Source organism: Coregonus lavaretus (genome assembly GCF_964263955.1).
Source record: "Coregonus lavaretus genome assembly, chromosome: 1".
Classification (NCBI taxonomy): Eukaryota; Metazoa; Chordata; class Actinopteri; order Salmoniformes; family Salmonidae; genus Coregonus; species Coregonus lavaretus.
This window is the reverse complement of record NC_139988.1, coordinates 37,906,883-37,934,227: the sequence shown is the minus strand read 5'-3', so window position 1 is coordinate 37,934,227 and position 27,345 is coordinate 37,906,883. Positions and strand designations below refer to the sequence as shown.

General features: G+C 41.9%; 1 protein-coding gene across 1 annotated transcript in view; it reads left to right on the top strand.

The window, feature by feature from the left end:
- LOC311134998 (protein bicaudal C homolog 1-A-like) overlaps positions 1–27,345 on the top strand; it is a 121,707-nt gene that overhangs the window by 60,643 nt on the left and 33,719 nt on the right. The window contains exons 4-6 of the mRNA XM_084168802.1: positions 20,137–20,216; positions 21,288–21,449; positions 22,486–22,539. Coding sequence (XP_084024928.1) covers positions 20,137–20,216; positions 21,288–21,449; positions 22,486–22,539 — 296 coding nt within the window. The remainder of the gene's footprint in view (positions 1–20,136; positions 20,217–21,287; positions 21,450–22,485; positions 22,540–27,345) is intronic.

Genomic DNA, 27,345 nt, shown 5'->3' with positions numbered 1-27,345 from the left:
CATGTCAAAAATGTTATGAATTGATTTTCATTTTAATGAGAGAAATAAGTATTTGACCCCTCTGCAAAACATGACTTAGTACTTGGTGGCAAAACCCTTGTTGGCAATCACAGGGGTCAGACGTTTCTTGTAGTTGGCCACCAGGTTTGCATACATCTCAGGAGGGATTTTGTCCCACTCCTCTTTGCAGATCTTCTCCAAGTCATTAAGGTTTCGAGCCTGACGTTTGGCAACTCAAACCTTCAGCTCCCTCCACAGATTTTCTATGGGATTAAGGTCTGGAGACTGGCTAGGCCACTCCAGGACCTTAATGTGCTTCTTCTTGAGCCACTCCTTTGTTGCCTTGGCTGTGTGTTTTGGGTCATTGTCATGCTGGAATACCCATCCACAACCCATTTTCAATGCCCTGGCTGAGGGAAGGAGGTTCTCACCCATGATTTGACGGTACATGGCCCCGTCCATCGTCCCTTTGATGCGGTGAAGTTATCCTGTCCCCTTAGCAGAAAAACACCCCCAAAGCATAATGTTTCCACCTCCATGTTTGACGGTGGGGATGGTGTTCTTGGGGTCATAGGCAGCATTCCTCTTCCTCCAAACACGGCGAGTTGAGTTGATGCCAAAGAGCTCGATTTTGGTCTCATCTGACCACAACACTTTCACCCAGTTCTCCTCTGAATCATTCAGATGTTCATTGGCAAACTTCAGACGGCCCTGTATATGTGCTTTCTTGAGCAGGGGGACCTTGCGGGCGCTGCAGGATTTCAGTCCTTCACGGCGTAGTGTGTTACCAATTGTTTTCTTGGTGACTATGGTCCCAGCTGCCTTGAGATCATTGACAAGATCCTCCCGTGTAGTTCTGGGCTGATTCCTCACCATTCTCATGATCATTGCAACGCCACGAGGTGAGATCTTACATGGAGCCCCAGGCCGAGGGAGATTGACAGTTATTTTGTGTTTCTTCTATTTGCGAATAATCGCACCAACTGTTGTCACCTTCTCACCAAACTGCTTGGCGAGGGTCTTGTAGCCCATTCCAGCCTTGTGTAGGTCTACAATCTTGTCCCTGACATCCTTGGAGAGCTCTTTGGTCTTGGCCATGGTGGAGAGTTTGGAATCTGATTGATTGATTGCTTCTGTGGACAGGTGTCTTTTATACAGGTAACAAGCTGAGATTAGGAGCACTCCCTTTAAGAGTGTGCTCCTAATCTCAGCTTGTTACCTGTATAAAAGACACCTGGGAGCCAGAAATCTTTCTGATTGAGAGGGGGTCAAACACTTATTTCCCTCTCTGGATTTTTTTGTTGTTATTCTGTCTCTCACTGTTCAAATAAACCTACCATTAAAATTATAGACTGATCATTTCTTTGTCACTGAGCAAATGTACAAAATCAGCAGGGGATCAAATACTTTTTTCCCTCACTGTAGGTGCATGAATTGTACCATATTGCTGTCCTGCCTGAGCATTTGAAATGTAACGAGTACTTTTGGTTGTCAGGGACAATGTATTTTCTTTAGGAATGTAGTGGAGTAAAAGTTGTCAAAAAATATAAATAGTAAAGGACAGATACTATTTAAGTAAAAATACTTAAAGTACTTAAGAGTACTACTTTTAAGAACTTTACACCACTGGAAGTAATTATAGAGGGGATACGTATATCAAGGTCGCAGCAGCATTCATCTTTTCACCACTTACTTTAAAAATATACACTACCGATCAAAAGTTTTAGAACACCTACTCATTCAAGGGTTTTTCTTTATTTTTACTATTTTCCACATTGTAGAATAATAGTGAAGACCTCGAACTATGAAACAACACATATGGAATCATGTAGTAACCAAAAAAGTGTTAAACAAATCAAAATATATTTTATTTGTGAGATTCTTCAAATAGCCACCCTTTGCCTTGATGACAGCTTTGCACACTCTTGGCATTCTCGCAAACAGCTTCACCTGGAATGCTTTTTCAACAGTCTTGAAGGAGTTCCCACATATGCTGAGCACTTGTTGGCTGCTTTTCCTTCACTCTGCGGTTCGACTCATCCCAAATCATCTCAATTGGGTTGAGGTCGGGGGATTGTGGAGGCCAGGTCATCTGATGCAGCACTCCATCACTCTCCTTCTTGGTCAAATAGCCCTTACACAGCCTGGAGGTGGGTTGGGTCATTGTCCTTGTCGCTGCAGAATGCTGTGGTAGCAATGCTGGTTAAGTGTGCCTTTAATTCTAAATAAATCACAAAGGATGGCGTGTCGCTGCAGAATGCTGTGGTAGCAATGCTGGTTAAGTGTGCCTTTAATTCTAAATAAATCAGTGTCACCAGCAAAGCACCCCCACACCATAACACCTCCTCCTCCATGCTTTACGGTGGGAAATACACATGCGGAGATCATCCTTTAACCCACACCGCATCTCACAAAGACAGGGCGGTTGGAACCAAAAATCTCCAATTTGGACTCCAGACCAAAGGACCAATTTCCACCGGTCTAATGTCCGTTGCTCGTGTTTCTTGGCCCAAGCAAGTCTCTTCTTATTATTGGTGTTCTTTAGTAGTGGTTTCTTTGCAGCAATCGACCATGAAGGCATGATTCACACAGTCTCCTCTGAACAGCTGATGTTGAGATGTGTCCGTTACTTGAACTCTGTGAAGCATTTATTTGGGCTGCAATTCCTGAGGCTGGTAACTCTAATTAACTTATCCGCTGCAGCAGAGGTAACTCTGGGTCTTCCATTCCTGTGGTGGTCCTCATGAGAGCCAGTTTCATCATAGCGCTTGATGGTGTTTGCGACTGCACTTGAAGAATCCTTCAAAGTTCTTGAAATGTTCCGTATTGACTGACCTTCATGTGTTAAAGTAATGATGGACTGTCGTTTCTCTTTGCTTATTTGTGCTGTTCTTGACATAATATGGACTTGGTCTTTTACCAAATAGGGCTATCTTCTGTATACCCCCCTACCTTGTCACAACACAACTGATTGGCTCAAACGCATTAAGAAGGAAATAAATTCCACAAATTGACTTTTAAGAAGGCACACCTGTTAATTGAAATGCATTCCAGGTGACTACCTCATGAAGCTGGTTGAGAGAATGCCAAGAGTGTGCAAAGCTGTCATCAAGGCAAAGGGTGGCTATTTGAAGAATCTCAAATATACAATATATTTTGATTTAACACTTTTTTGGTTACTACATGATTCCATATGTGTTATTTAATAGTTTTGATGTCTTCACTATTATTCTACAATGTAGAAAATAGAAAAAAATATAGAAAAACCCTTGAATGAGTAGGTGTTCTAAAACTTGTGACCGGTGCTGTATGTTTAAAGGTGAAAGCTCCTACTCTTCTCTCTGGTCAGTAATTTCAGAGTTTGCCATTCTGGTCAGAATTTGCACCAATTTGTGAGTTTGTACAAGGGAGGTTGAGTTAGGAGTTATGTGCATGTAATGTCTGAGAAGTTCCAGTGCACTGTTGCCAATAAAATACTAATGCTATTTAAAGCTCATTTGGGGGAGTTGGTTTCGACGTGCCCCCTTTGTTGACCCCAATGGAATGCCAGTGTGCATCTTCATGCCAGATGTGAATTCTCAAAACATTATGTAACTTCCTGAACTTGACCCAGAAGTTGATGAGTTTACACTGGAATCTTTTTAGGGCTGACCCCATTTAGTTGACTGGTCGATTGTTTGGTCGATATGCTGTTGGTCGACCAAGTTTTGTTTAGTCGAGCAGTGGCAAATATATATTTTTTTAATGATGGCACATGAGACAACTGTCTGATTCACGCCTGTTTGAGTGGACTAATCCATTGCGTAGGCTGCAGGGATGGCTCACCAGTAGTACATTTACTGTTAATTCCCATAATTTCTAATCTACAATGTTTGTTTGGTTACGGTCATTTCTGTTAATGCATTCAATATATTATTATTACCGTCTTACCGTTGTCATTGTAGGAGTGGACACGTTGTTTGCAGAGCGCACAACCTAGGCTACACAGTTTTGGTTTATTTCATTCCATTTACAAGTTGTCAATGTTTTCATTGTCTTTTGTTTGGAGCACTCCTGTCAATTCTGAGTAAGGACACGCACCTGATTACACATATAGAAGTAGGACTAGTCTACTTGGCCTGCGTGCAAATGTAGGCCTATAAGTGTGCCCATTTGGGGATCTGATACTATTTCTGATTGTCTTAACTCACCATCACTTCCACAGCTTTTCAAAGTATGTTTTCCTTCGCCCCAAACAGCAAGTAAATGAAGTCTGTTTTTACATCCATTGAGAATGACAATAGTTCCTCAATGTAGCCTATTTGAAAAGTCTTTCCAGCTCTCTCCCTTTTGATTACCACTCAGCATGAAAGGGGAAATGTTTTTAATGCTCTGATCTGGTGGAAAGATCATAGAATATGCCTACCTGATTACTTCTTATCCCTTGCGCAAATAGCCTACAGCTGTGTCTGTCTGTCAGAGCTCACTGGCATGGAAACTCTTTTATACAATGTTGCAAGTTTGCTAGCATAGGTTTTGGGCTAGACCAAGTTAATACAATAGTTGACACAATGTTTCAAGTTCCTTGCAGACAGGCCATGTGTAGCCAATGTGATTTATAGGGTATTTATTTTTATCTGGATATTTTCTACCTGTGGGTTGCAATGTTTTTATTTGTTGGTTTTATGTAGGCTATTTTTACATATTGGCAATGGCAATAGAAGTTACTTTTAGATTTGTGTCATTTTCATTTAGATATATTTTTTATTAACCACATGACATTGATTTTGAGATATAGGACTTTATTATAAATTAAATTAAACTGTTCCACGGAAATGTGCATATGAAAATCATAACTGGCACATGCAGATCAGTGGAAATGGTACGATAACTTGGCACACCAAATGGAAAAAGTTGCCGACTACTGGTGTAGCCTATTACCGGCAACTTCAGGAGCATAATGGAACGCCAGCGGGAGGAGGGTCGGGAACAGGTTTTTGTTCTTCTGGTTAGACTATATGGATCTCTGGCTCCCTCCCTCTTTAGTAATTTGTATGTCTTAATGTTTAATCGCAGTGCTTAAAGCATCTGACAAACTCAGTAGCTTACATATAGTTGATTTTATTCAAACATAGGTAGGTTTCTATATATTAAAAAATACACATTTTAAAATGTCAACCAATCGATTGGTCAAAAGAACAGACGACTCTCGGTCGACCAATATTTTCTTTAGTCGGGGATAGCCCTAAATCTTTTGAACAGCTCTTCTACTCCTAGTCAACCTTCTAAGCTCATTCACAAATCTAACTTCCATTGGGAGAACAGTTTGTCCATTTAAATTCTGCCCTATGATTTGTTGGCTGTCAGCCTTTTAGTATTACATAAACCAAGAGGAGGAGTATGAACAATGTCCACTAATCTCTTCCAGGTATCTCATGGGTGCATGCACGGCATTTTTGTTCCTTTTGGAGGAAAAAAAAACATGTATTTGTGACCTTTCTCCTTAACAACCAGAGGGGAGAGAGTACTGTCTTCTAGGGACTATAATCAACCCTGACATCTACCCAGAATGACTGGAAATTGTACACCTGTGAGTTTGAGCTGAGGTTAGCCATCAACACAACTACAGGAGACAAAATGTTGGATCCCCATGTCATTCTGTTTCTCCATTACCTTTCAATTTGAATCACCAGCTGTCTGAATGTAAATTATTATCAAATTGGGGGTTGTCAAAACTCAAACTATTTGTACCACTTTATGTAATCATGATGTGTGGCCATTGTCTCTGAAAATGGCATCTTGTATGGATGGTTTTCTTTAGCGAGAGTTGTTTGCAAGGTCTCCATTCAGGTCCCCTCTACCTCTCCGTCAAAGTGTCAGGCGCTGCACTGCCTTAAGACCTCCAGCTAGCATCACTACCACCTGCACCACTGTGACATTACCGGAGTCCAGCCCCTACAACAGGGCATCATCAATATACTGTCAGTGATTCATAGGAGAAACCGTATCTCAGGCTTATATTACACTTTACCAGAACATTTCACCATGAGAATAAATGGTCACTGTCCTTACACATTTATACGTATGACCAGTGGGAAATGCTCAAATTATCCATCTTAGGACACATTTGGAATTGGCAGCATTTTATTGTGTTTAACCCTTCTTTTCTACATTATTTTATACTTGGAGTTACCCAAATGAATGATCAATTTCCTTCTGTAGAGAATATATGGTATAGTAGGCTACTGTTGTAATACCACAGATAGGCCTATCAGTTGTTCATTAATGACATCCAGGTATGAAAATGGAAGACTTAGGGTTTTTGAACACCTTTTTGGCCTTTATCAGTACACTGGACACAGCCGCAGAGTGTTGACTTGTCATACAGTGCCTTCAGAAAGTATTCATACCCTTTGACTTATTCCACATTTTGTTGTGTTACAGCCTGAATTCAGAATGGATTAAATAGTTTTTTTTTCTCATCCATCTACACACAATATTTGACTTGGTGTGAGATTTTTCTACGTGCTTTTGGGCAGGGCGCTTGACCCTGGTTGTTTTAATATTCAATAAAAATTAAAAAAGTCAAGGGGTGTGAATACTTTCTGAACACCTGTAAAAAAAGACCTGGGACAAGTTGTCAATATAAAAAAACGGTAGAGCATATCCGCAGCGCCTAGGTCAGACCGAGCCTTGTGATCAAGGCAAAAAAAATATTTTTTTGCCTTCTCATGACAAAGTTGCACAGCTAAATGTCACCCAACATACATCGGAGCAACATTTGGCTACATACAGATTAGTCAACCTCCACACACTTATTGAGGGCAAGTGTGTGGTTTGCTAAGGTAAGCTATGTTTCTTGACCAACTAATATTATCAATCTCTCTATTCACAATGATATGACGAAGTTCGCTAGCAGTGGTTACAATGTCTATGCACATGTATAACGCTTGGAGCCTTTCCTCTCCTTCTGGTGGCCTATGGCAATGCTCTCATGTAAAGTTTAGGAAAACGTGTTCGTGACCTGCTTCTTCAGTTCTGCCAGAGTGCTCAAAGGCAACACAACGCCTAATCAAAGGTAAAAGTTTAACTAGGGCTTTATTCTCTTCTAATCAACATTGGAGAGGTGGAGATTAGACATTGATCTTTCGCGGGAGTAGTCCAAGTTCATGGCATTCGGTCAAGATACACGCACTTTAGGCGCGGGAATAATTTGGAAAATGTTTAGCTTTTCGGGACAGCAGCACGACTATTAAACATTAAACAGACATTGACTTCCAACTTTTTAAGTTGGTTGAGCCCCCATTCTTTCCCCAATCTTTCTTTGTCTTTCAGTCATTTTGCCAATGTTTTGAAAGAGGTACCTCGAGCCAAATTGACTTAATTCCGAGCTTTTGTATGGTACTTTAGGAAAGCGGCACATGTCCTCCTCCTACGCAGAGGAGATCATTCTGACTTTGATTTTGTACGTTTGCCCACTGACAAAGACATGATCAGTCTATAATTTTAATGGTAGGTTTATTTGAACAGTGAGAGACAGAATAACAACAAAAAAATCCAGAAAAACGCATGTCAAAAATGTTATAAATTGATTTGCATTTTAATGAGGGAAATAAGTATTTGACCCCTCTGCAAAACATCATTTAGTACTTGGTGGCAAAACCCTTGTTCTTCTTTGCAGATCTTCTCCAAGTCATTAAGGTTTCGAGGCTGACGTTTGGCAACTCGAACCTTCAGCTCCCTCCACAGATTTTCTATGGGATTAAGGTCTGGAGACTGGCTAGGCTACTCCAGGACCTTAATGTGCTTCTTCTTGAGCCACTCCTTTGTTGCCTTGGCCTTGTGTTTTGGGTCATTGTCGTGCTGGAATACCCATCCACGACCCATTTTCAATGCCCTGGCTGAGGGAAGTAGGTTCTCACCCAAGATTTGATGGTACATGGCCCCGTCCATCATCCCTTTGATGCGGTGAAGTTGTCCTGTCCCCTTAGCAGAAAAACACCCCCAAAGCATAATGTTTCCACCTCCATGTTTGACGGTGGGGATGGTGTTCTTGGGGTCATAGGTAGCATTCCCCCTCGAGTTGAGTTGATGCCAAAGAGCTCGATTTTGGTCTCATCTGACCACAACACTTTCATCCAGATCTCCTCTGAATCATTCAGATGTTCATTGGCAAACTTCAGACGGGCCTGTATATGTGCTTTCTTGAGCAGGGGGACCTTGCGGGCGCTGCAGGATTTCAGTCCTTCACTGCGTAGTGTGTTACCAATTGTTTTCTTGGTGACTATGGTCCCAGCTGCCTTGAGATCATTGACAATATCCTCCCGTGTAGTTCTGGGCTGATTCCTCACCGTTCTCATGATCATTGCAACTCCACGAGGTGAGATCTTGCATGGAGCCCCAGGCCGAGGGAGATTGACAGTTATTTTGTGTTTCTTCCATTTGCGAATAATCGCACAAACTGTTGTCACCTTCTCACCAAGCTGCTTGGCACCAAGCTGCTTGGCAATGGTCTTGTAGCCCATTCCAGCCTTGTGTAGGTCTACAATCTTGTCCCTGACATCCTTGGAGAGCTCTTTGGTCTTGGCAATGGTGGAGAGTTTGGAATCTGATTGATTGATTGCTTCTGTGGACAGGTGTCTTTTATACAGGTAACAAACTGAGATTAGGAGCACTCCCTTTAAGACTGTGCTCCTAATCTCAGCTCGTTACCTGTATAAAAGACACCTGGGAGCCAGAAATCTTTCTGATTTATACTTATAAATACTTATTTCCTTCATTAAAATGCAAATCAATTTATAACATTTTTGACATGCGTTTTTCTGGATTTTGTTGTTGTTATTCTGTCTCTCACTGTTCAAATAAACCTACCATTAAAATTATAGACTGATCATTTCTTTGTCAGTGGGCAAATGTACAAAATAAGCAGGGGATCAAATACTTAATTCCCTCACTGTATATAGACCTTTCCAAGGCCTTTGACACTGTTGACCATTACGCTCTAATTCAAAGGCTGGCTGAAGTAGGCCTGGATCAGGCTTCTTGCAAGTTGTTTGAGAATTATCTGTCAGGTAGGACACAATGCGCGATTTCTGATGGTGTCAAATCTAGTTTCCTGTATATTACAAAAGGTGTACTGCGGTGGTCGTTTTGGGACCTGTTCTCTTCACTATTTATATAAATAATATTGGTCTATCTGTTAAATCTGTATGAAGATGATACTGTTATGTATGCCATTGTCCCAACTATTGACCAGGCTATGTTAGAGCTGCAATCTGACTTTGTTGCCTTACAGAAAGCCCTGGTTGGTTTAAAACTTGTACTTAATGTGGGCAAGACTAAATATATGTTCTCTAATTCTTGCAAAAATGTTTCAGATGGCCTACATATTTATTCATTGCATGGTTCTCCCAACGATCGGATTCCCGCCTATAAATATCTGGGCATTTGGATTGACAAAGATGTTATGTTTAAAAAGCATACGAATGAGCAAGCATAAACATTTTATTTATTTATAGATCTGGCCTCTCCCTAAATAGCAGGAAGCATGTTGTACAGTCAACTTTCCTGCCAGTTCTTGACTATGGTGACACCATTTACCAGATTGCAGCAGCCACTACTCTTAAACCTTTGGATGCCGTCTACCATAGCGCCCTTCGCTTTATCACAGATTTAAAAACTCACCTCTGCATACTATATCAAAAGGTAGGCTGGTCCTCATTAAAGTCCTGTAGATCACTTAGTTATTCCCTTTTTGTTAACAAAGCTCTACTACACAAGCTTCTGACTTACCTGACTTCGTTGTTAATTTATAAAAACATGAGATACCAAATCCATTCACAAGGTTTGTTAACTCTTGAGGTTCCTCAGGTTTCCACCGAACTAGGTAAATCCACTTTTAGTTTTAAAGCAGCTCATTGCAGGAACCAACTACAAAATGCAATACAATTGGATGTTCTGGTGCCGCTCAGGCAATTTAAAATATTGATTGGGGACCTTGTTATTGAGGAATGTAATTGTTTTTCTTGAATATTTGTGTTGTGCTGTATTTTACTTGTTTTATATTGTATTCTTTTTTTCTGTCTTATGAAATTGTATATGCAGGGCTTCCTAATGAAAGAGACCCTGGTCTCAATGGTCACTCCCTTCTTAAGGCCTGACACCACACCCTAATAGGATAATTTCCCCCTCTAATCATATCACAATGAACTTTTACCAGTTGAATGTGGACACACATATAATGCTTTTTTGTATACATTTTTTTCTGAAATACTATGCTAATATATGCAAATTAGGTAATCTCATAAAACATGTGCATATTTGCATATCACGCAAATCCATTTTTGATGAATTCAGCCTATATATTTTGGTTTTATTTTGTTAAGACACCCCAGTACCAGATTTATACATAGCAGATTGTGGATTAATACTTTTTTTCATCTTTCTATCTGTAAAATACTAAAGAAAGGTACGATTTTATAAAGAAAATTTATTCTTTCATTTTTGGGGGGCAACATATCAACAATTCCCTATGTATAAGTCTGGAGAATACAGTGGGGGAAAAAAGTATTTAGTCAGCCAGCAATTGTGCAAGTTCTCCCACTTAAAAAGATGAGAGAGGCCTGTAATTTTCATCATATGTACACGTCAACTATGACAGACAGGTCAAACGTTTTCTGTAAGTCTTCACAAGGTTTTCACACACTGTTGCTGGTATTTTGGCCCATTCCTCCATGCAGATCTCCTCTAGAGCAGTGATGTTTTGGGGCTGTCGCTGGGCAACACGGACTTTCAACTCCCTCCAAAGATTTTCTATGGGGTTGAGATCTGGAGACTGGCTAGGCCACTCCAGGACCTTGAAATGCTTCTTACGAAGCCACTCCTTCGTTGCCCGGGCGGTGTGTTTGGGATCATTGTCATGCTGAAAGACCCAGCCACGTTTCATCTTCAATGCCCTTGCTGATGGAAGGAGGTTTTCACTCAAAATCTCACGATACATGGCCCCATTCATTCTTTCCTTTACACGGATCAGTCGTCCTGGTCCCTTTGCAGAAAAACAGCCCCAAAGCATGATGTTTCCACCCCCATGCTTCACAGTAGGTATGGTGTTCTTTGGATGAACTCAGCATTCTTTGTCCTCCAAACACGACGAGTTGAGTTTTTACCAAAAAGTTATATTTTGGTTTCATCTGACCATATGACATTCTCCCAATCCTCTTCTAGATCATCCAAATGCACTCTAGCAAACTTCAGACGGGCCTGGACATGTACTGGCTTAAGCAGGGGGACACGTCTGGCACTGCAGGATTTGAGTCCCTGGCGGCGTAGTGTGTTACTGATGGTAGGCTTTATTACTTTGGTCCCAGCTCTCTGCAGGTCATTCACTAGGTCCCCCCGTGTGGTTCTGGGATTTTTGCTCACCGTTCTTGTGATCATTTTGACCCCATGGGGTGAGATTTTGCGTGGAGCCCCAGATCGAGGGAGATTATCAGTGGTCTTGTATGTCTTCCATTTCCTAATAATTGCTCCCACAGTTGATTTCTTCAAACCAAGCTGCTTACCTATTGCAGATTCAGTCTTCCCAGCCTGGTGCAGGTCTACAATTCTGTTTCTGGTGTCCTTTGACAGCTCTTTGGTCTTGGCCATAGTGGAGTTTGGAGTGTGACTGTTTGAGATTGTGGACAGGTGTCTTTTAGACTGATAACAAGTTCAAACAGGTGCCATTAATACAGGTAACGAGTGGAGGACAGAGGAGCCTCTTAAAGAATAAGTTACAGGTCTGTGAGAGCCAGAAATGTTGCTTGTTTGTAGGTGACCAAATACTTATTTTCCACCATAATTTGCAAATAAATTCATTAAAAATCCTACAGTGTGATTTTCTGGATTTTTTTTCCTCATTTTGTCTGTCATAGTTGACGTGTACCTATGATGAAAATTACAGGCCTCTCTCATATTTTTAAGTGGGAGAACTTGCACAATTGGTGGCTGACTAAATACTTTTTTCCCCCACTGTATGTCTAAGGATAACCACATACAATTTGGTGAATGCAGATGCTTCTGAGGCTGAGAAAAATGTGTTGGCGTGTGGGAAGAGTCTGACTTTCGGGAAATGGCAGTTAAAGGGGCAATCTGCAGTTGCTACATCAATTTTTGAACATATGAATGATATGTACCCATTGATTCTTGAAGAATATAATATATAAATGCCTAATGAGCTTAGTTCAACTGTCATACCCCATAACAGCCCAAAATATAAGCTTGTTTTACTCCAATGTTTGTAAAAAAAAAAAAATTGTAAACGAACACTATATAGCCTCAAAACATGGTTGAAACTATAATTTTGATATCATGGATATCCAGTCCTTGCATCCATAGCTCTGTCTACAGATGTAGAATCTTAATTTCAGCCACTTTGCTACAGCAGGTAAATAATCCTGCAGCGTAAGGAAATGTGAATTATTATGTGGATAATAAATCATGGAAACTTTCTGTAGGGGTTGATACATTTTTTGTTAGGTCAAATCAAGTCTGACATTTTTAAAGTGGAAATTACAAACGTTAGAAGCCTTATTAAACCTTGAATACACTACAAGTTTGCATTTGCTGCAGTGCAGGAAAGTTCTCAGCAACAAAATAATGATCAAATTAAGATCCTACATCTGTATGAATTTGAGTGGTTACATTTCTCCAGCCCATTCCTCAGCTTTTTACCGGAACAGGGTCGGGGAAAACACTTTTTTCAGCTGCAGTGATTGCTGCTTTAAAGACAAGTACAATGGATTTAGACTACCAAACGCGAAACGCCTATTAGACTGAATCAATCACCATCTCGTCAAAGTAAGTTACTACTGTATGTAGTCCAGTTTGTTACATTCTATGAAATTATGGATGTATGTCCATTTAAAAGTGGTTACAATTCATGAAATTTTGGTGACGGTAGTATAAACTAATGAAAATATAAATGTATATCCAACTTTTTGACACTTCTGTTTTTACTTCTTGAAAATACTCCTATAAATGGACCAAAATACCAAAAAACTCAAAATTGATAAGTAGATGCAAAAAGTATATTTTAGCCTGTGGTGCCTGGCCTTAAATACATTTTGAAAAAATATATCTGTGTGTAAGCCCATTCTGGAAAAATGTATTAGCATTGACAGTAAGCAGAGTGGGGTCAAATGGTTTATTTTGTGTCAAGTGTCAACTACCAAGACCTTTCTTCTCAGCTGTCATATTGTTTGTTGTTCTGGGTGTTTTGTGTGCCAAATTAAGACTTAAGGTGTTCATTTTCTATTCCACAATCAATCATATGAGTACACACATCACAAAAATGTGTGGGTGTTTAACATCACACATAGCAACACTCATTTAGCCCACCTAATGTAATGAGTGCCAGATGTGTAGGGTAGGGTACGGGAGCGGAAGGCCAACGCCCTCTGCTGGTGAGATATAATATAATAATATGCCATTTAGCAGACGCTTTTATCCAAAGCGACTTACAGTCATGCGTGCATACATTTTTGTGTATGGGTGGTCCCGGGGATCGAACCCACTACCCTGGCATTACAAGCGCCGTGCTCTACCAGCTGAGCTACAGAGGACCACAGATGCCACCAGAGGAAGTAGAAGTGGACTGTACAGTCTCTAGTCACAGCTGTGTGTTTGGAACGTTTCCTGAAACCAAAGCTGTGAGGGTCTCTTCTAATACTGCTGTATTTTTACTTTGTTTTTCTGTCTCAGACGGCACCCACTCCTATCATGATGTAACCCATTGTGGACTTGAGAGGCTTTTGGGTTGTTTTTGTGGAGGAAAAGTATATATTCTCACAACTGTTTTTTCATCCTTCTGTGATCTCACCTCAGCGCTGAGGCCACGAAGGTCCCATGTCACACTGACGAGATCCACACAACCTTCCACTGCTCCCACAATTCCCCCGTAGGCCCATAAAACGTTGAGCACAGAGGCTCCTAAACGCTTCCCTGCAGCAGCATTCCAGAGCCCAGCCAACCCAGATCTCTCCTCAGTGGGGACCAGGGCCAGTTCATGTGCTTTCCTCTCACTTTTTGTTTTGTGACTCTATGGAGAGTTTCTGTTTGGTTTGTGTAATTGGAGTTTTGATGTGGTGTTAGGCCTATACAGTGCAGTATACAATAACGGACTGTTCTGTTTCTTTCAGTGATGGTGCAGTAATTGCCTACATTTGAATGTGCTATTCTGTTTAACAGTATAGGCTTTTACCTGCATTTTCCTGCTCATTAGCAGGGCTGTTGCTAATACGGTGACCGTATTACCGCCACACCGGCAGTCAAATTCCACGTGACCGTTTAGTCACGGTAATTAGGCTTCTCCAAGCTCTGATGCTGCTGCTGGTCATTAGTAGCCTACCAAACTTGCTAATAACTGCCTGGTACTCAGAACTCTATTGTCCCTCTAATCACTCTGACATCAATGCAAATCTAATCGAAAATCTAATCAAACACTTCATGAGATCCAATGAGCTCATGTTGCACAACATTTCTATAGGCTATGCAATTGAGCGAGAAAACGTAGTGATGGCCTCTACTAAAAAGAGGATCCCATCAGCTTTCTATAGGCTAGGCCTACTATATTTATTTCTCAACTTTCCTAATATTAAGCACATTGCTTATATTTACAACAGGAGTATAGCCTACCTGGCTGGCATGAAAATTAACCACGGGCAAAGCGTCCTCCATTCGCTATTTAAGTGCATCGATGACATGTATTTTTTCCCGCTGCCCCTGTTTCGATACAGGTGCATGGTAATGGTCTATTCTAAATCAAAACACATTTCCCACGTATATTATTTAGTATATGTAAAGACAAGATTAAATCAAGAATAGTCTGATGGGTGACAATATTAGCCTATCACTTGTAAATTATATATTATCACTTGTGAATGATGCCCAGCATAAGAAACAAAGCTTTTTTTGGGGGGGACTTTTTCATAGTCGAACACCTCATGTAGCCTAGCCTGTAGGCCTTTATGTTTTGCTAAGGTTTGTATCACAATTAAATTCTTAAAATTAAGCACATTATTCCGCTTTACAAGGGGTGTAGAGCCTAACTGGCATACATAAGCAGCGCGTGAGTTTCAAGTTTGGGGAAGATAATTTTCACCATAAATGCACCTTTATAATAAAAGCATTTCATGCATAATTGCATTTGCGGTCACTTTTGATAATGGTGATTTCCGCTAATGGAACATTCGTGCTTATAGCATACTACAATTTTTTTATTTTTTTATTCTTATTTTATTTCACCTTTATTTAACCAGGTAAGCCAGTTGAGAACAAGTTCTCATTTACAACTGCGACCTGGCCAAGATGAAGCAAAGCAGTGCGATTAAAAACAACAACAACACAGAGTTACATATGGAATAAACAAAACGTACAGTCAATAACACAAAAGAAAATCTATATACAGTGTGTGCAAATGTAAGTTATGGAGTTAAGGCAAGAAATAGGCCATAGTGCAAAATTATTACAATTATTATTAACACTGGAGTGATTGATGTGCAGAAGATGATGTGCAAATAGAGATACTGGGGTGCAAATGAGCAAAATAAATAATGTAAATAACAATATGGGGATGAGGTAGTTGGGTGGGCTAATTACAGATGGGCTGTGTACAGGTGCAGTGATCGGTAAGCTGCTCTGACAACTGATGCTTAAAGTTAGTGAGGGAGATAAGAGTCTCCAGCTTCAGAGATTTTTGCAGTTCATTCCAGTCATTGGCAGCAGAGAACTGGAAGGAATGGCGGCCAAAGGAGGTGTTGGCTTTGGGGATGACCAGTGCGATATACCTGCTGGAGTGCAGACTACGGGTGGGTGTTGCTATGGTGACCAGTGAGCTAAAATAAGATGGGGATTTGCCTAGCAGTGATTTATAGATGACCTGGAGCCAGTGGGTTTGGCGACGAATATGTAGTGAGGGCCAGCCAACGAGAGCATACAGGTCACAATGGTGGGTAGTATATGGGGCTTTGGTGACAAAACGGATGGCACTGTGATAGACTACATCCAATTTGCTGAGTAGAGTGTTGGAAGCTATTTTGTAAATGACATCACCGAAGTCAAGGATCGGTAGGATAGTCAGTTTTACGAGGGCATGTTTAGCAGCATGAGTGAAGGAGGCTTTGTTGCGAAATAGGAAGCAGATTCTAGATTTAACTTTGGATTGGAGATGCTTAATGTGAGTCTGGAAGGAGAGTTTACGGTCTAACCAGACACCTAGGTGTTTGTAGTTGTCCACATATTCTAAGTCAGACCCGCCGAAAGTAGTTATTCTAGTCGGGCGGGCGGGTGCAAGCGGCGTTCGATTGAAGAGCATGCATTTAGTTTTACTAGCGTTTAAGAGCAGTTGGAGGCCACGGAAGGAGTGTTGAATGGCATTGAAGCTCGTTTTGGAGGTTTGTTTACACAGTGTCCAATGAAGGGCCAGATGTATACAAAATGGTGTCATCTGTGTAGAGGTGGATCTGAGAGTCACCAGCAGCAAGAGCGACATCATGTGTGCATTGCTGTGCTTTTAATGTGAAGAAATAGCCTAATAGTTTATCAACATTTTAAGCTAAACGTTCTGATCTGTTGCGTCAGCCACATTGCGTAAAAAAGTTGTTTTAATGCTAGTGGTTGTATTAATTTGGGATCTATCGCATCCCACAACTGTCCCAGACTATGTTTGGAATGTTTCTTTCTCGCACAGAATAGAATAGGTCGACTTTTGTACTATGGGGGATAATAGATTGACATAGGCTAATGCTTTTGCTGTTCGTTAGGCCTACTCAACTTGTTGGCTGACGAAAAGTAAATTCTTCCAATATCTTCAATATGCACCTTGGAATTGGATAAGGACGCGCGCAGTTGCGTCCCCGATGTGTCTGTCTTCACTTGTAGCCTGTGAGAAAGACCCGATCACGTGATGGAGAGCCATGTGAGTGAGATGTGATTCGGAGCGCGCAGCACTCAGGGAGAAGGGCACAACAGCCACTGGCCGCAAAAGGCATGGATTTTTTTAGGATGCATTACGGCCACACAAAGGGGATGCCGCCGTGAAATTGTCAAATTGTGAAATGATCAGTCTATAATTTTAATGGTAGGTTTATTTGAACAGTGAGAGACAGAATAACAACAACAAAATCCAGAAAAACGCATGCCAAAAATGTTATAAATTGAGTTGCATTTTAATGAGGGAAATAAGTATTTGACCCCCTCTCAATCAGAAAGATTTCTGGCTCCCAGGTGTCTTTTATACAGGTAACGAGCTGAGATTAGGAGCACACTCTTAAAGGGAGTGCTCCTAATCTCAGCTTTTTACCTGTATAAAAGACACCTGTCCACAGAAGCAGTCAATCAATCAGATTCCAAACTCTCCACCATGGCCAAGACCAAAGAGCTCTCCAAGGATGTCAGGGACAAGATTGTAGACCTACACAAGGCTGGAATGGGCTACAAGACCATCGCCAAGCAGCTTGGTGAGAAGGTGACAACAGTTGGTGTGATTATTCACAAATGGAAGAAACACAAAATAACTGTCAATCTCCCTCGGCCTGGGGCTCCATGCAAGATCTCACCTCGTGGAATTGCAATGATCATGAGAACGGTGAGGAATCAGGCCTACACGGGAGGATCTTGTCAATGATCTCAAGGCAGCTGGGACCATAGTCACCAAGAAAACAATTGGTAACACACTACGCCGTGTAGGACTGAAATCCTGCAGCGCCCGCAAGGTATACAGGCTTGTCTGAAGTTTGCCAATGAACATCTGAATGATTCAGAGGAGAACTGGGTGAAAGTGTCGTGGTCAGATGAAACCAAAATCGAGCTCTTTGGCATCAACTTAACTCGCTGTGTTTGGAGGAGGAGGAGGAATGCTGCCTATGACCCCAAGAACACCATCCCCAATGTCAAACATGGAGGTGGAAACATTATGCTTTGGGGGTGTTTTTCTGCTAAGGGGACAGGACAACTTCACCGCATCAAAGGGATGATGGACGGGGCCATGTACCATCAAATCTTGGGTGAGAACCTCCTTCCCTCAGCCAGGGCATTGAAAATGGGTCGTGGATGGGTATTCCAGAATGACAATGACCCAAAACACACGGCCAAGGCAACAAAGGAGCGGCTCAAGAAGAAGCACATTAAGGTCCTGGAGTGGCCTAGCCAGTCTCCAGACCTTAATCCCATAGAAAATCTGTGGAGGGAGCTGAAGGTTCGAGTTGCCAAACGCCAGGCTCGAAACCTTAATGACTTGGAGAAGATCTGCAAAGAGGAGTGGGACAAAATCCCTCCTGAGATGTGTGCAAACCTGGTGGCCAACTACAAGAAACGTCTGACCTCTGTGATTGCCAACAAGGGTTTTGCCACCAAGTACTAAGTCATGTTTTGCAGAGGGGTCAAATACTTATTTCCCTCATTAAAATGCAAATCAATGTATAACATTTTTGACATGCGTTTTTCTGGATTTTTGTTGTTGTTATTCTGTCTCTCACTGTTCAAATAAACCTACCATTAATATTATAGACTGATCATGTCTTTGTCAGTGGGCAAATGTACAAAATCAGCAGGGGATCAAATACTTTTTTCCCTCACTGTACAATGTATTACAAATCAGAACATATAGCCCAACGTTTGTAGAACAACTCAAGTTACATTAATAACTCTAAATTAAGCATATAGGAATACCTATTTCTTTGTTAACCTCTCAACACAGAATGTGCGCACTCCCTCAAATCGTTTGGAGAAAATATCCTTTCTATTTTATTCAGCTTTGTTCAATTGTATTCTTCATACTATAAAATATTGCCACGGAATTCTAAGCAAATCTTGTTTGCTAAATGAACTAGTGTAGCCCACAGCCATTTGGTATAGCCAGATTAGGACCTAACATAAGGACATCTCCGGGTATGCTGTTCTGTTCTTCTGAAATAGACTTCATTTTCTTCATATCATGCTTCTTTAGACCTGTCTAAAATAAATAATGGATTTATTGTGAAGGTATAAGCTATATTACATGGATTTATTAGACTTTTTTTAAATGTAGATGTTCCAAAGGTCTGCATCAGTGGCTTGTACGCTATGTGGATAAAGTAATCCTTCTACCCCCCCCCCAAAAATTGTAAAGTGGTTATCCCACTGGCTATAGGGTGAACACACCAATTGGTGAGTCGCTCTGGATAAGAGCGTCTGCTAAATGACGTAAATGTGCCCTTGAGCAAGGCACTTAACCCTAATTGCTCCTGTAAGTCGCTCTGGATAAGAGCGTCTGCTAAATGACTAAAATGTAAATGTAAATGTAAAATGTAAATGTGTGGAAGCCAGGAGATGCTAAATGTGTTTATGTTAATTAACGGTCAATTACCGTGAGACCGACAGTTATTTGCTTGACAATCACCGGCTGACAAAATTTCGTGACTGCCACAGCCCTACTCACATTAGCTAAAAAATCTCTAAACCCAACAAATGTCAATAGGTTCTATAAAGTGCCTGTAAGTAAAGTCTGAATATAAATATTTTCTGCTGTTGGAGTACAGTAAATCTGAGCTATTTGTGGTGTGTGTGGGGAGGGGGATTCCTGGAAGGAGCTTAACTGACTTCCTGCCCCTCCATACAGTCAACACAGGGGGGCTACTAGGAGCTGGCTCGCTGCACGACCAAATGGACTCTACAGTCATGAGCATTGAGCATACGTCCAGCTGTTTTTATCAACACAAGATAGTTAAGCGGAAAGGCACCCTAGCAGGCATGTCTGCAGGCATGTCTGTAATGTCTGCACCTGTTGTATTCGGCGCATGTGACCAATAAAATTTGATTTGATTTGTTGCGTATTTTCTATGCAAACTTTTTAAATGTTGACAAAAAATCACTGAACAAGTTAATAGAAACATAGCTAGTGATTCACACATTTGATCCAACATTGCTGTGTAACAGCCCATAATGAGAGTTGGCACATCTGAAATTAGCATTTACCTCAACAGTGCTTTGTCTGATGTCATAATCACTAATGCCATCAATGCATTCACCTGATGTATAGTCTTGGGAAAAGGTGATTAAAATAATATCTTAATAACCTCTTCTGTCTCCTTTTGTTCTCTCCGTACCTCAATCTCCACCTCTCCATCACGTCTCTCCCTCCAGATCCGCACATTAAGGTTTGTGGAAAGAGAGACAACGTGAGGGAAGCCAAAGACCGAATCATGTCAGTCCTCGACACAAAGGTGCGTATGAATGATGGAAAGGTGTTTGTTTTGTTCTCATGGCAACACCAACACTGACATCCCTAAATGATCAACTAGAGGATGGTAGTCAAAGATGTATCCAGTGAGTGTCTCTGGCTGTTATTTCATGTTCTTGGAAACCTTGGTTTACTACCTAATTGGTTCCTTTTTAATTTGAGTGGCTTGGTAACACACTGAGAAATGGAGTGATGGAGGCAAAGAGAGATGGATGGAGAGTAAGGGGCCCCGTGGATCTCACTGAGGTGGCAGGGGTCCACCATTTTAGAAAATAACTCCCTTCCACATCTCTTTCCCAGTCCATTTTCCCTCTCTCTCACACCTTATTTGGCTCACTCACTCCATCTCCAACAGAGTTCAAATGACAGGCTGCTCTCTCAGACGTGTGATATGAATTGCCACCAAGATGGCCAGTGCTTCCTTTCCTGAGTGTGTATTGGCTTGGCATGGTGCATGTCCTGTCTCTATGGCAACAAACATCACATCCCAAAATGGGCACGCCATAGCACCCCCTGTGGGCAGGTTTTATCCTAACAATCTAAACAAGTATTTTCTCAGCACACGGTCAACACGGTTGCCTACATATTGCACCCCAATGAGTTCAACATTAAACAACCATGATTAGTCAGCATTTTATATCAATGGATTTGTCTAATTAAACTTTTTGAAACATTTTAACAACAAGAACATACTTTTAGGCTCATCTGCTTTAGCTCTGTGTAATTAGCCATCTGAAAGGGTTTATGTTTGATATGATTGGTTATATTCCTCATGCCTCTCTAAGTGGAGCTTCTCATGGTGGACCCATCTGCCTGGCAGTGGTGTCGGACCAGAGCCAAGGTGTTGGATGAAGAGATGCATCCTATTTTTCTTTGGCTTATTAGCCGAGGAGCATTCACAATATTGCCATGGTTTACAGTCTTATATGTTGGTACAGAATGTAATATTTATGCATGTTAGATTTCTATCATATCATTCACTAAGTATTATTAAGTACATTGTATGGCAGGCCATGCTTAAGAAGAGTGTCTCCCCCTCCTTCCTCTCCTCCAGCAGACTAACAGGGTAACCCTTAAGATGGACGTGTCCCACACAGAGCACTCCCACGTCATCGGCAAGGGAGGCAACAACATTAAGAAGGTAATGGAGGACACGGGCTGCCACATCCACTTCCCCGACTCCAACCGCAACAACCAGGCGGAGAAGAGCAACCAGGTATGGAGAGATACACCACTGTACATGTACAATTAACAATGTATACTGGATCTGATAGACTGAATACTAGTTAATGTGCTACGCCATCATCAACCACATTTGTGTGGGACTATCAGAGGTTCTCTGTTTGCACAGGCTTTATTCACCTTTATTTACAATTTTAACCACATATGGAACTGGTATGTCCTCATTTGAGTATGTTCCATTTGTTAGTTGCTAGAGTGGCTTTAAATGGCCATGTTGCAGAGAGCTGCTGTAATTGGCTGTTTTGATTGGCTGTGCCGTAGGAAGCCAGTGTGTTTGGGCTGGATTGGATAGACGAGCAGTTGGAAGCGGCTGTAATTTCCATTTACATACACCTCTGGAGGAGGCAAGCTGCCAATCTCTTTGCATGTGCCATGCAATCACACATACATAACTTTGCAAGCTATCCCTTACCTTAAACACCTTGTACCTCAAACCCAGTGTGTGTGCATGCGTGTGTGTGAGGAGGAGGTGCTGACCCGAACCAGATGTACTTTACATTTTTGGGGTACCAGCTGGTCTCAAACACTGAGGCTTAATTTGTTCAGAAGTGCTGATTAAAGTTGGCAGAAGTTATGGTTCTTTGGGTCAAAGCTAGCCTTACTCCATTATGGTGAGTTACCGATGAAAAGCTTGAAAAGGAAGAGAAGGAGGACAGAGATTACTGCTCCGCTGGCAGGATATCTAATGAAGGCATTTATCTCTTTTTTAGATTCCTGTCGCAATTATTTTAATCGCAGGCACACATTCAGGATGTAAAGTGTTGAAAGGCAATTTCAGAAATTAAGGGTTGGGGTTTTTAAATATGGTAAACCACCAAACCATCTTTCTCTGTATGATGTTATTCTGATTGAGTTTTGATGAAAAACATAACATAAGCCATGGAAATTAGAATGATCGGACCAAATGGAAATACGAGAGAAGAGCTTTGGCTCTAAACTCTAAACCCCCCCCCCCCCCCCCCCCCCCCCCCCAAGTCTCTTTTTTCACTTCTGTCTCTCCATCTGAACAGGTGTCCATTGCAGGCCAGCCAGGAGGGGTAGAGGCAGCTCGCGCCAAAATCAGGGTAAGTTGGATGTAATTTCTATGGAGGTCTCTGAGGTCTGAACTATAGAACTCGGAACAGGCTGTTATTGTAAGCCTGTGTCACTACAGTCATCCTTTAGTTGTCCTATAACTGCATGTGATAGCTGTGGAACCTGTGAACTCAGAGGTAATGCTCTGGCCGTAGCCCATGTGGCAGAGAGGAAACAGTTCAAACCCAGCACACAGTGCGTCTGGCCTGGTAGAGTGTGCTCGACTCACCCAGATTCAGCTCCAGCTCAGAGGATGGTGGGCCATTCCGCTCTTGTCAGCCTCTGCTGTCCAGACCTTCCTTGTGTTTCGCCGCCATCACAATTCTTCACACGCATGTGCTTCCTTTCCAAGTGGACCAAGACAAATAAGCTCAATGAGAGAGAGGAGAGTAAGAGGGAGAGCGAGTATAGCGCAAGAGTGCGAGCACACGTGATTGTGTTTTTACAGGCAACAGGGAGCAACCCAGTTCATGCAATTCCTTGATAAAAAGTTTACTAATTGAATTTCAAAGTAGCGTTTGAGCGTACCTTTGTTGAAGGAAGGGGTTTATAAGATAAGCTCTAATAGCCACATGAATCCTCTCCTCCCAAAGTCAAACACCTAGCAGCCATACTCCACTAGTCCACCCAATCACTCAGCAACCCTCCATCCAAACAGCAGCCCAGCTGCTGCCCACTACCCAAACCTGTACACTGTTCTTACTCATACCACTTAGTACAACTACTCACACCTGTACCCTTTGGCCTATTGCCTTCACACTGCCCAACCATATGACATCTGTACAGCCACCCCACATACAGTATTAACACCTGCCCAGCTACCCTCATTCCAAACGTCCAACAGCCCTCCACCCCTTCACCCAAATTAAAGCCCTACTTTGCTTTGCACTGATATCCATTTCTTTTTTTTTTTATTTAACCAGGTAAGCCAGTTGAGAACAAGTTATCATTTACAACTGTGACCTGGCCAAGATAAAGCAAAGCAGTGTGATAAAAACAACAACACAGAGTTACGTATAGGGTAAACAAAACATAAAGTCAAAAATACAACAGAAAATATATATACAGTGTGTGCGAATGTAGTAAATTATGGAGGTAAGACAATAAATAGGCCATAGTGCAAAATAATTACAATTTCGTATTAACACTGGAATGATAGATGTGCAAAAGATGATGTGCAAATAGAGATACTGGGGTGCAAATTAGCAAAATAAATAACAATATGGGGATGAGGTAGTTGGATGGGCTAATTTCAGAATGGCTGTGTGCAGGTGCAGTGATCGGTAAGCTGCTCTGACAACTGACGCTTAAAGTTAGTGAGGGAGATAAGAGTCTCCAGCTTCAGAGATTTTTGCAGTTCATTCCAGTCATTGGCAGCAGAGAACTGGAAGGAATGGCAGCCAAAGGAGGTGTTGGCTTTGGGGATGACCAGTGAGATATACCTGCTGGAGCGCAGACTACGGGTGGGTGTTGCTATGGTGACCAGTGAGCTAAGATAAGATGGGGATTTGCCTAGCAGTGATTTATAGATGACCTGGAGCCAGTGGGTTTGGCGACTAATATGTAGTGAGGGCCAGCCAACAAGAGCGTACAGGTCACAATGGTGGGTAGTATATGGGGCTTTGGTGACAAAACGGATGGCACTGTGATAGACTACATCCAATTTGCTGAGTAGAGTGTTGGAGGCTATTTTGTAAATGACATCGCCGAAGTCAAGAATCGGTAAGATAGTCAGTTTTACGAGGGCATGTTTGGCAGCATGAGTAAAGGAGGCTTTGTTGCGAAATAGGAAGCTAATTCTAGATCTAACTTTTGATTGGAGATGCTTAATGTGAGTCTGGAAGGAGAGTTTACAGTCTAACCAGACACCTAGGTATTTGTAGTTGTCCACATACTCTGGGTCAGACCCGCCGAGAGTAGTGATTCTAGTCGGGTGGGCGGGTGCAAGCAGCGTTCGGTTGAAGAGCATGCATTTAGTTTTACTAGTGTTTAAGAGCATTTGGAGGCTACGGAAGGAGTGTTGTATGGCGTTGAAGCTCGTTTGGAGGTTTGTTAACATAGTGTCCAATGAAGGGCCAGATGTATACAAAATGGTGTCGTCCGCATAGAGGTGGATCTAAGCGTCACCAGCAGAAAGAGCGACATCATTGATATATACAGAGAATAGAGTTGGCCCGAGAATTGAACCCTGTGGCACCCCCATAGAGACTGCCAGAGGTCCAGACAACAGGCCCTCTGATTTGACACATTGAACTCTATCTGAGAAGTAATTGGTGAACCAGGCGAGGCAGTCATTTGAGAAACCAAGGCTATTTAGTCTGCCAATAAGAATGCGGTGGTTGACAGAGTCGAAAGCCTTGGCCAGGTCGATGTTGGCTGCCATAAAAGATGAATGAAAAGGAACAGGTCAATGTCAGTTGCCACTTTGATATACACTCGCCTCTAGCAGCAGGGATTATAGGTAGAGTTGACCTTTCATAGTTTCATTTGTTTGCTCCGGATCTGCTCTTTACTGTTTGGGTTAACAATACATGGTCCTGGGTGGCCTCATCCGTCTCTGCCTGTTACCAAAACAATGATTGGATGGGTTTTACCTTCGCTGTAGTGCAGATATGGTAAATCCCTTGTTTGTGCTAGATCTTTGTTCTTAGAGCTGTTTTGAAGGGAAGGCTAAAGTTGAGTTGTACCGCGTCCCTTGAAGACTTGGTGTATGATGAATGTTTTAGTCTGTAGCTTTGTCCCAGATTTATGTAGTCGTTATACAGTCTTTATACAATATTTGCCTTTCTGCCCTTGTGTCTGCAGAACTCACGCACACCTTCAGATTGAATAAATATGAAGCTTAAAGTTGCCAGGAAGACCTGCTTTAAAAAGCTTATGTCAGCTATGTCTGAGCCATTCTTCATTCAGAGCCTGGTCGGGACTGTACTGTTTGTCCTCGCTGCGTTTCCCTACTCACTGACATAAATATCTCTGCCTTTACAGTGGAACCCCTGAAATGTGATCTAAAAGTAGGCCCAGAAACATATGGGATTAATCATGGGATCATTTCTTTGGTCAGTGTAATTCATGCTGTTTGCCATTCTCTGGCAGCCTAAGCTATGGCACACTGCCCAAGAAGGAGTGTTTGGATAAGTGTGTGTGTGCGTGCACGTACAGAAGTAGACATAAGCGTATGTATGAACTTTTCAGCAAAATCTGGCCTCCGTCTACTCTAGGCTGTTTGAATAATTGCTGTGATTTGAGTGATGGGGTCCACTTTTAGTCAGATCTCTGTTCTCTTTGATGGCGTGACTTGATGGATGATTTAGTGACTTTACCTTAACATTTACAGTCTGAGTATCAACAGACAGTCTAGGAGCAGACATGATCTGCTACTACAGCATTTTACTGTATGTTTAATCGGCTCCTAATGGAAGTGTGCTGTAGCATGGGCCTGATGAAGGGCGTAACGCGTTAGGTCCCTACTGAGTACTGGCACAGTTGAACCCATTGTGATAGACACCAGGGGTTTTATTGAGTTAAAACATTTCTATGCTATGTTTGGCCACACCCAGCTGAAGTGGGCATGTTTTGTCTGTGTAGATGTGCACATGCCTACACTATGTTAAGAGATTTCTCTCAACGTACAGTACCAGTGAGAATTTTGGACACACCTACTTATTCAAGGGTTTTTCTTTATTTTTACAATTTTCTACATTGTAGAATAATAGTGAAGACATTAAAACTATGAAATAACACATGTAGTAACCAAAAAAGTGTTAAACAAATGAAAATATATTTAAGATTTTAGATTCTTCAAAGTAGCCACCCTTTGCCTTGTTGACACCTTTGCACACTCTTGGCATTCTCTCAACCAGCTTCATGAGGAATGCTTTTCCAACAATCTTGATGGAGTTCCCACATATACTGAGCACTTGTTGGATGATTGTGGACTACAGGAAAAAGAAGAGGGCCGAGCACGCCCCCATTCTCATCGATGGGGCTGTAGTGGAGGAGGTTTAGAGCTTCAAGTTCCTTGGTGTCCACATCACCAACAAACTATCATGGTCCAAGCACACCAAGACAGTCATGAAGAGGGCACGACAAAACCTATTCCCCCTCAGGAGACTGAAAAGATTTGGCATGGGTCCTCAGATCCTCAAAAGGTTCTACAGCTGCACCATCGAGAGCATCCTGACTGGTTGCATCACTGCCTGGTATGGCAACTGCTCGGCCTCTGACCGCAAGGCCTGCCATCTAGGACCTCTATACCAGGCGGTGTCAGACGAAGGCCTTAAAAATGGTCAGTCTCCAGCCACCCTAGTCATAGACTGTTCTCTCTGCTACCGCACGGCAAGCAGTACCAGAGCGCCAAGTCTAGGTCCAAGACGCTTCTACCCCCAAGCCATAAGTCTCCTAAACATCTAATCAAATGGCTACCCAGACTATTTGCACTTTTTTTTATGCTGCTGCTACTCTCTGTTTATTATAGATGCATAGTCACTTTAATAACTCTACCTACATGTCCATATGACCTCAATTACCTCGACTAACCGGTGCCCCCGCACATTGACTCAGGGCCGGTACCCCCTGTATATAGCCTCGCTATTGTTATTTTACTATTGTTATTTTACTGCTGCTCTTTAATTTTTTTTTTTTTTTTTATGGTATTCTTTCTTAAAACTGCATTCTTGGTTAAGTAAGCATTTCACTGTTGTATTCGGCGCATGTGACAAATAAAATTTGATTTGATTTCCTTCACTCTGCAGTCCAACTCATCCCAAACCATCTCAATTGGGTTGAGGTCGGGTGAT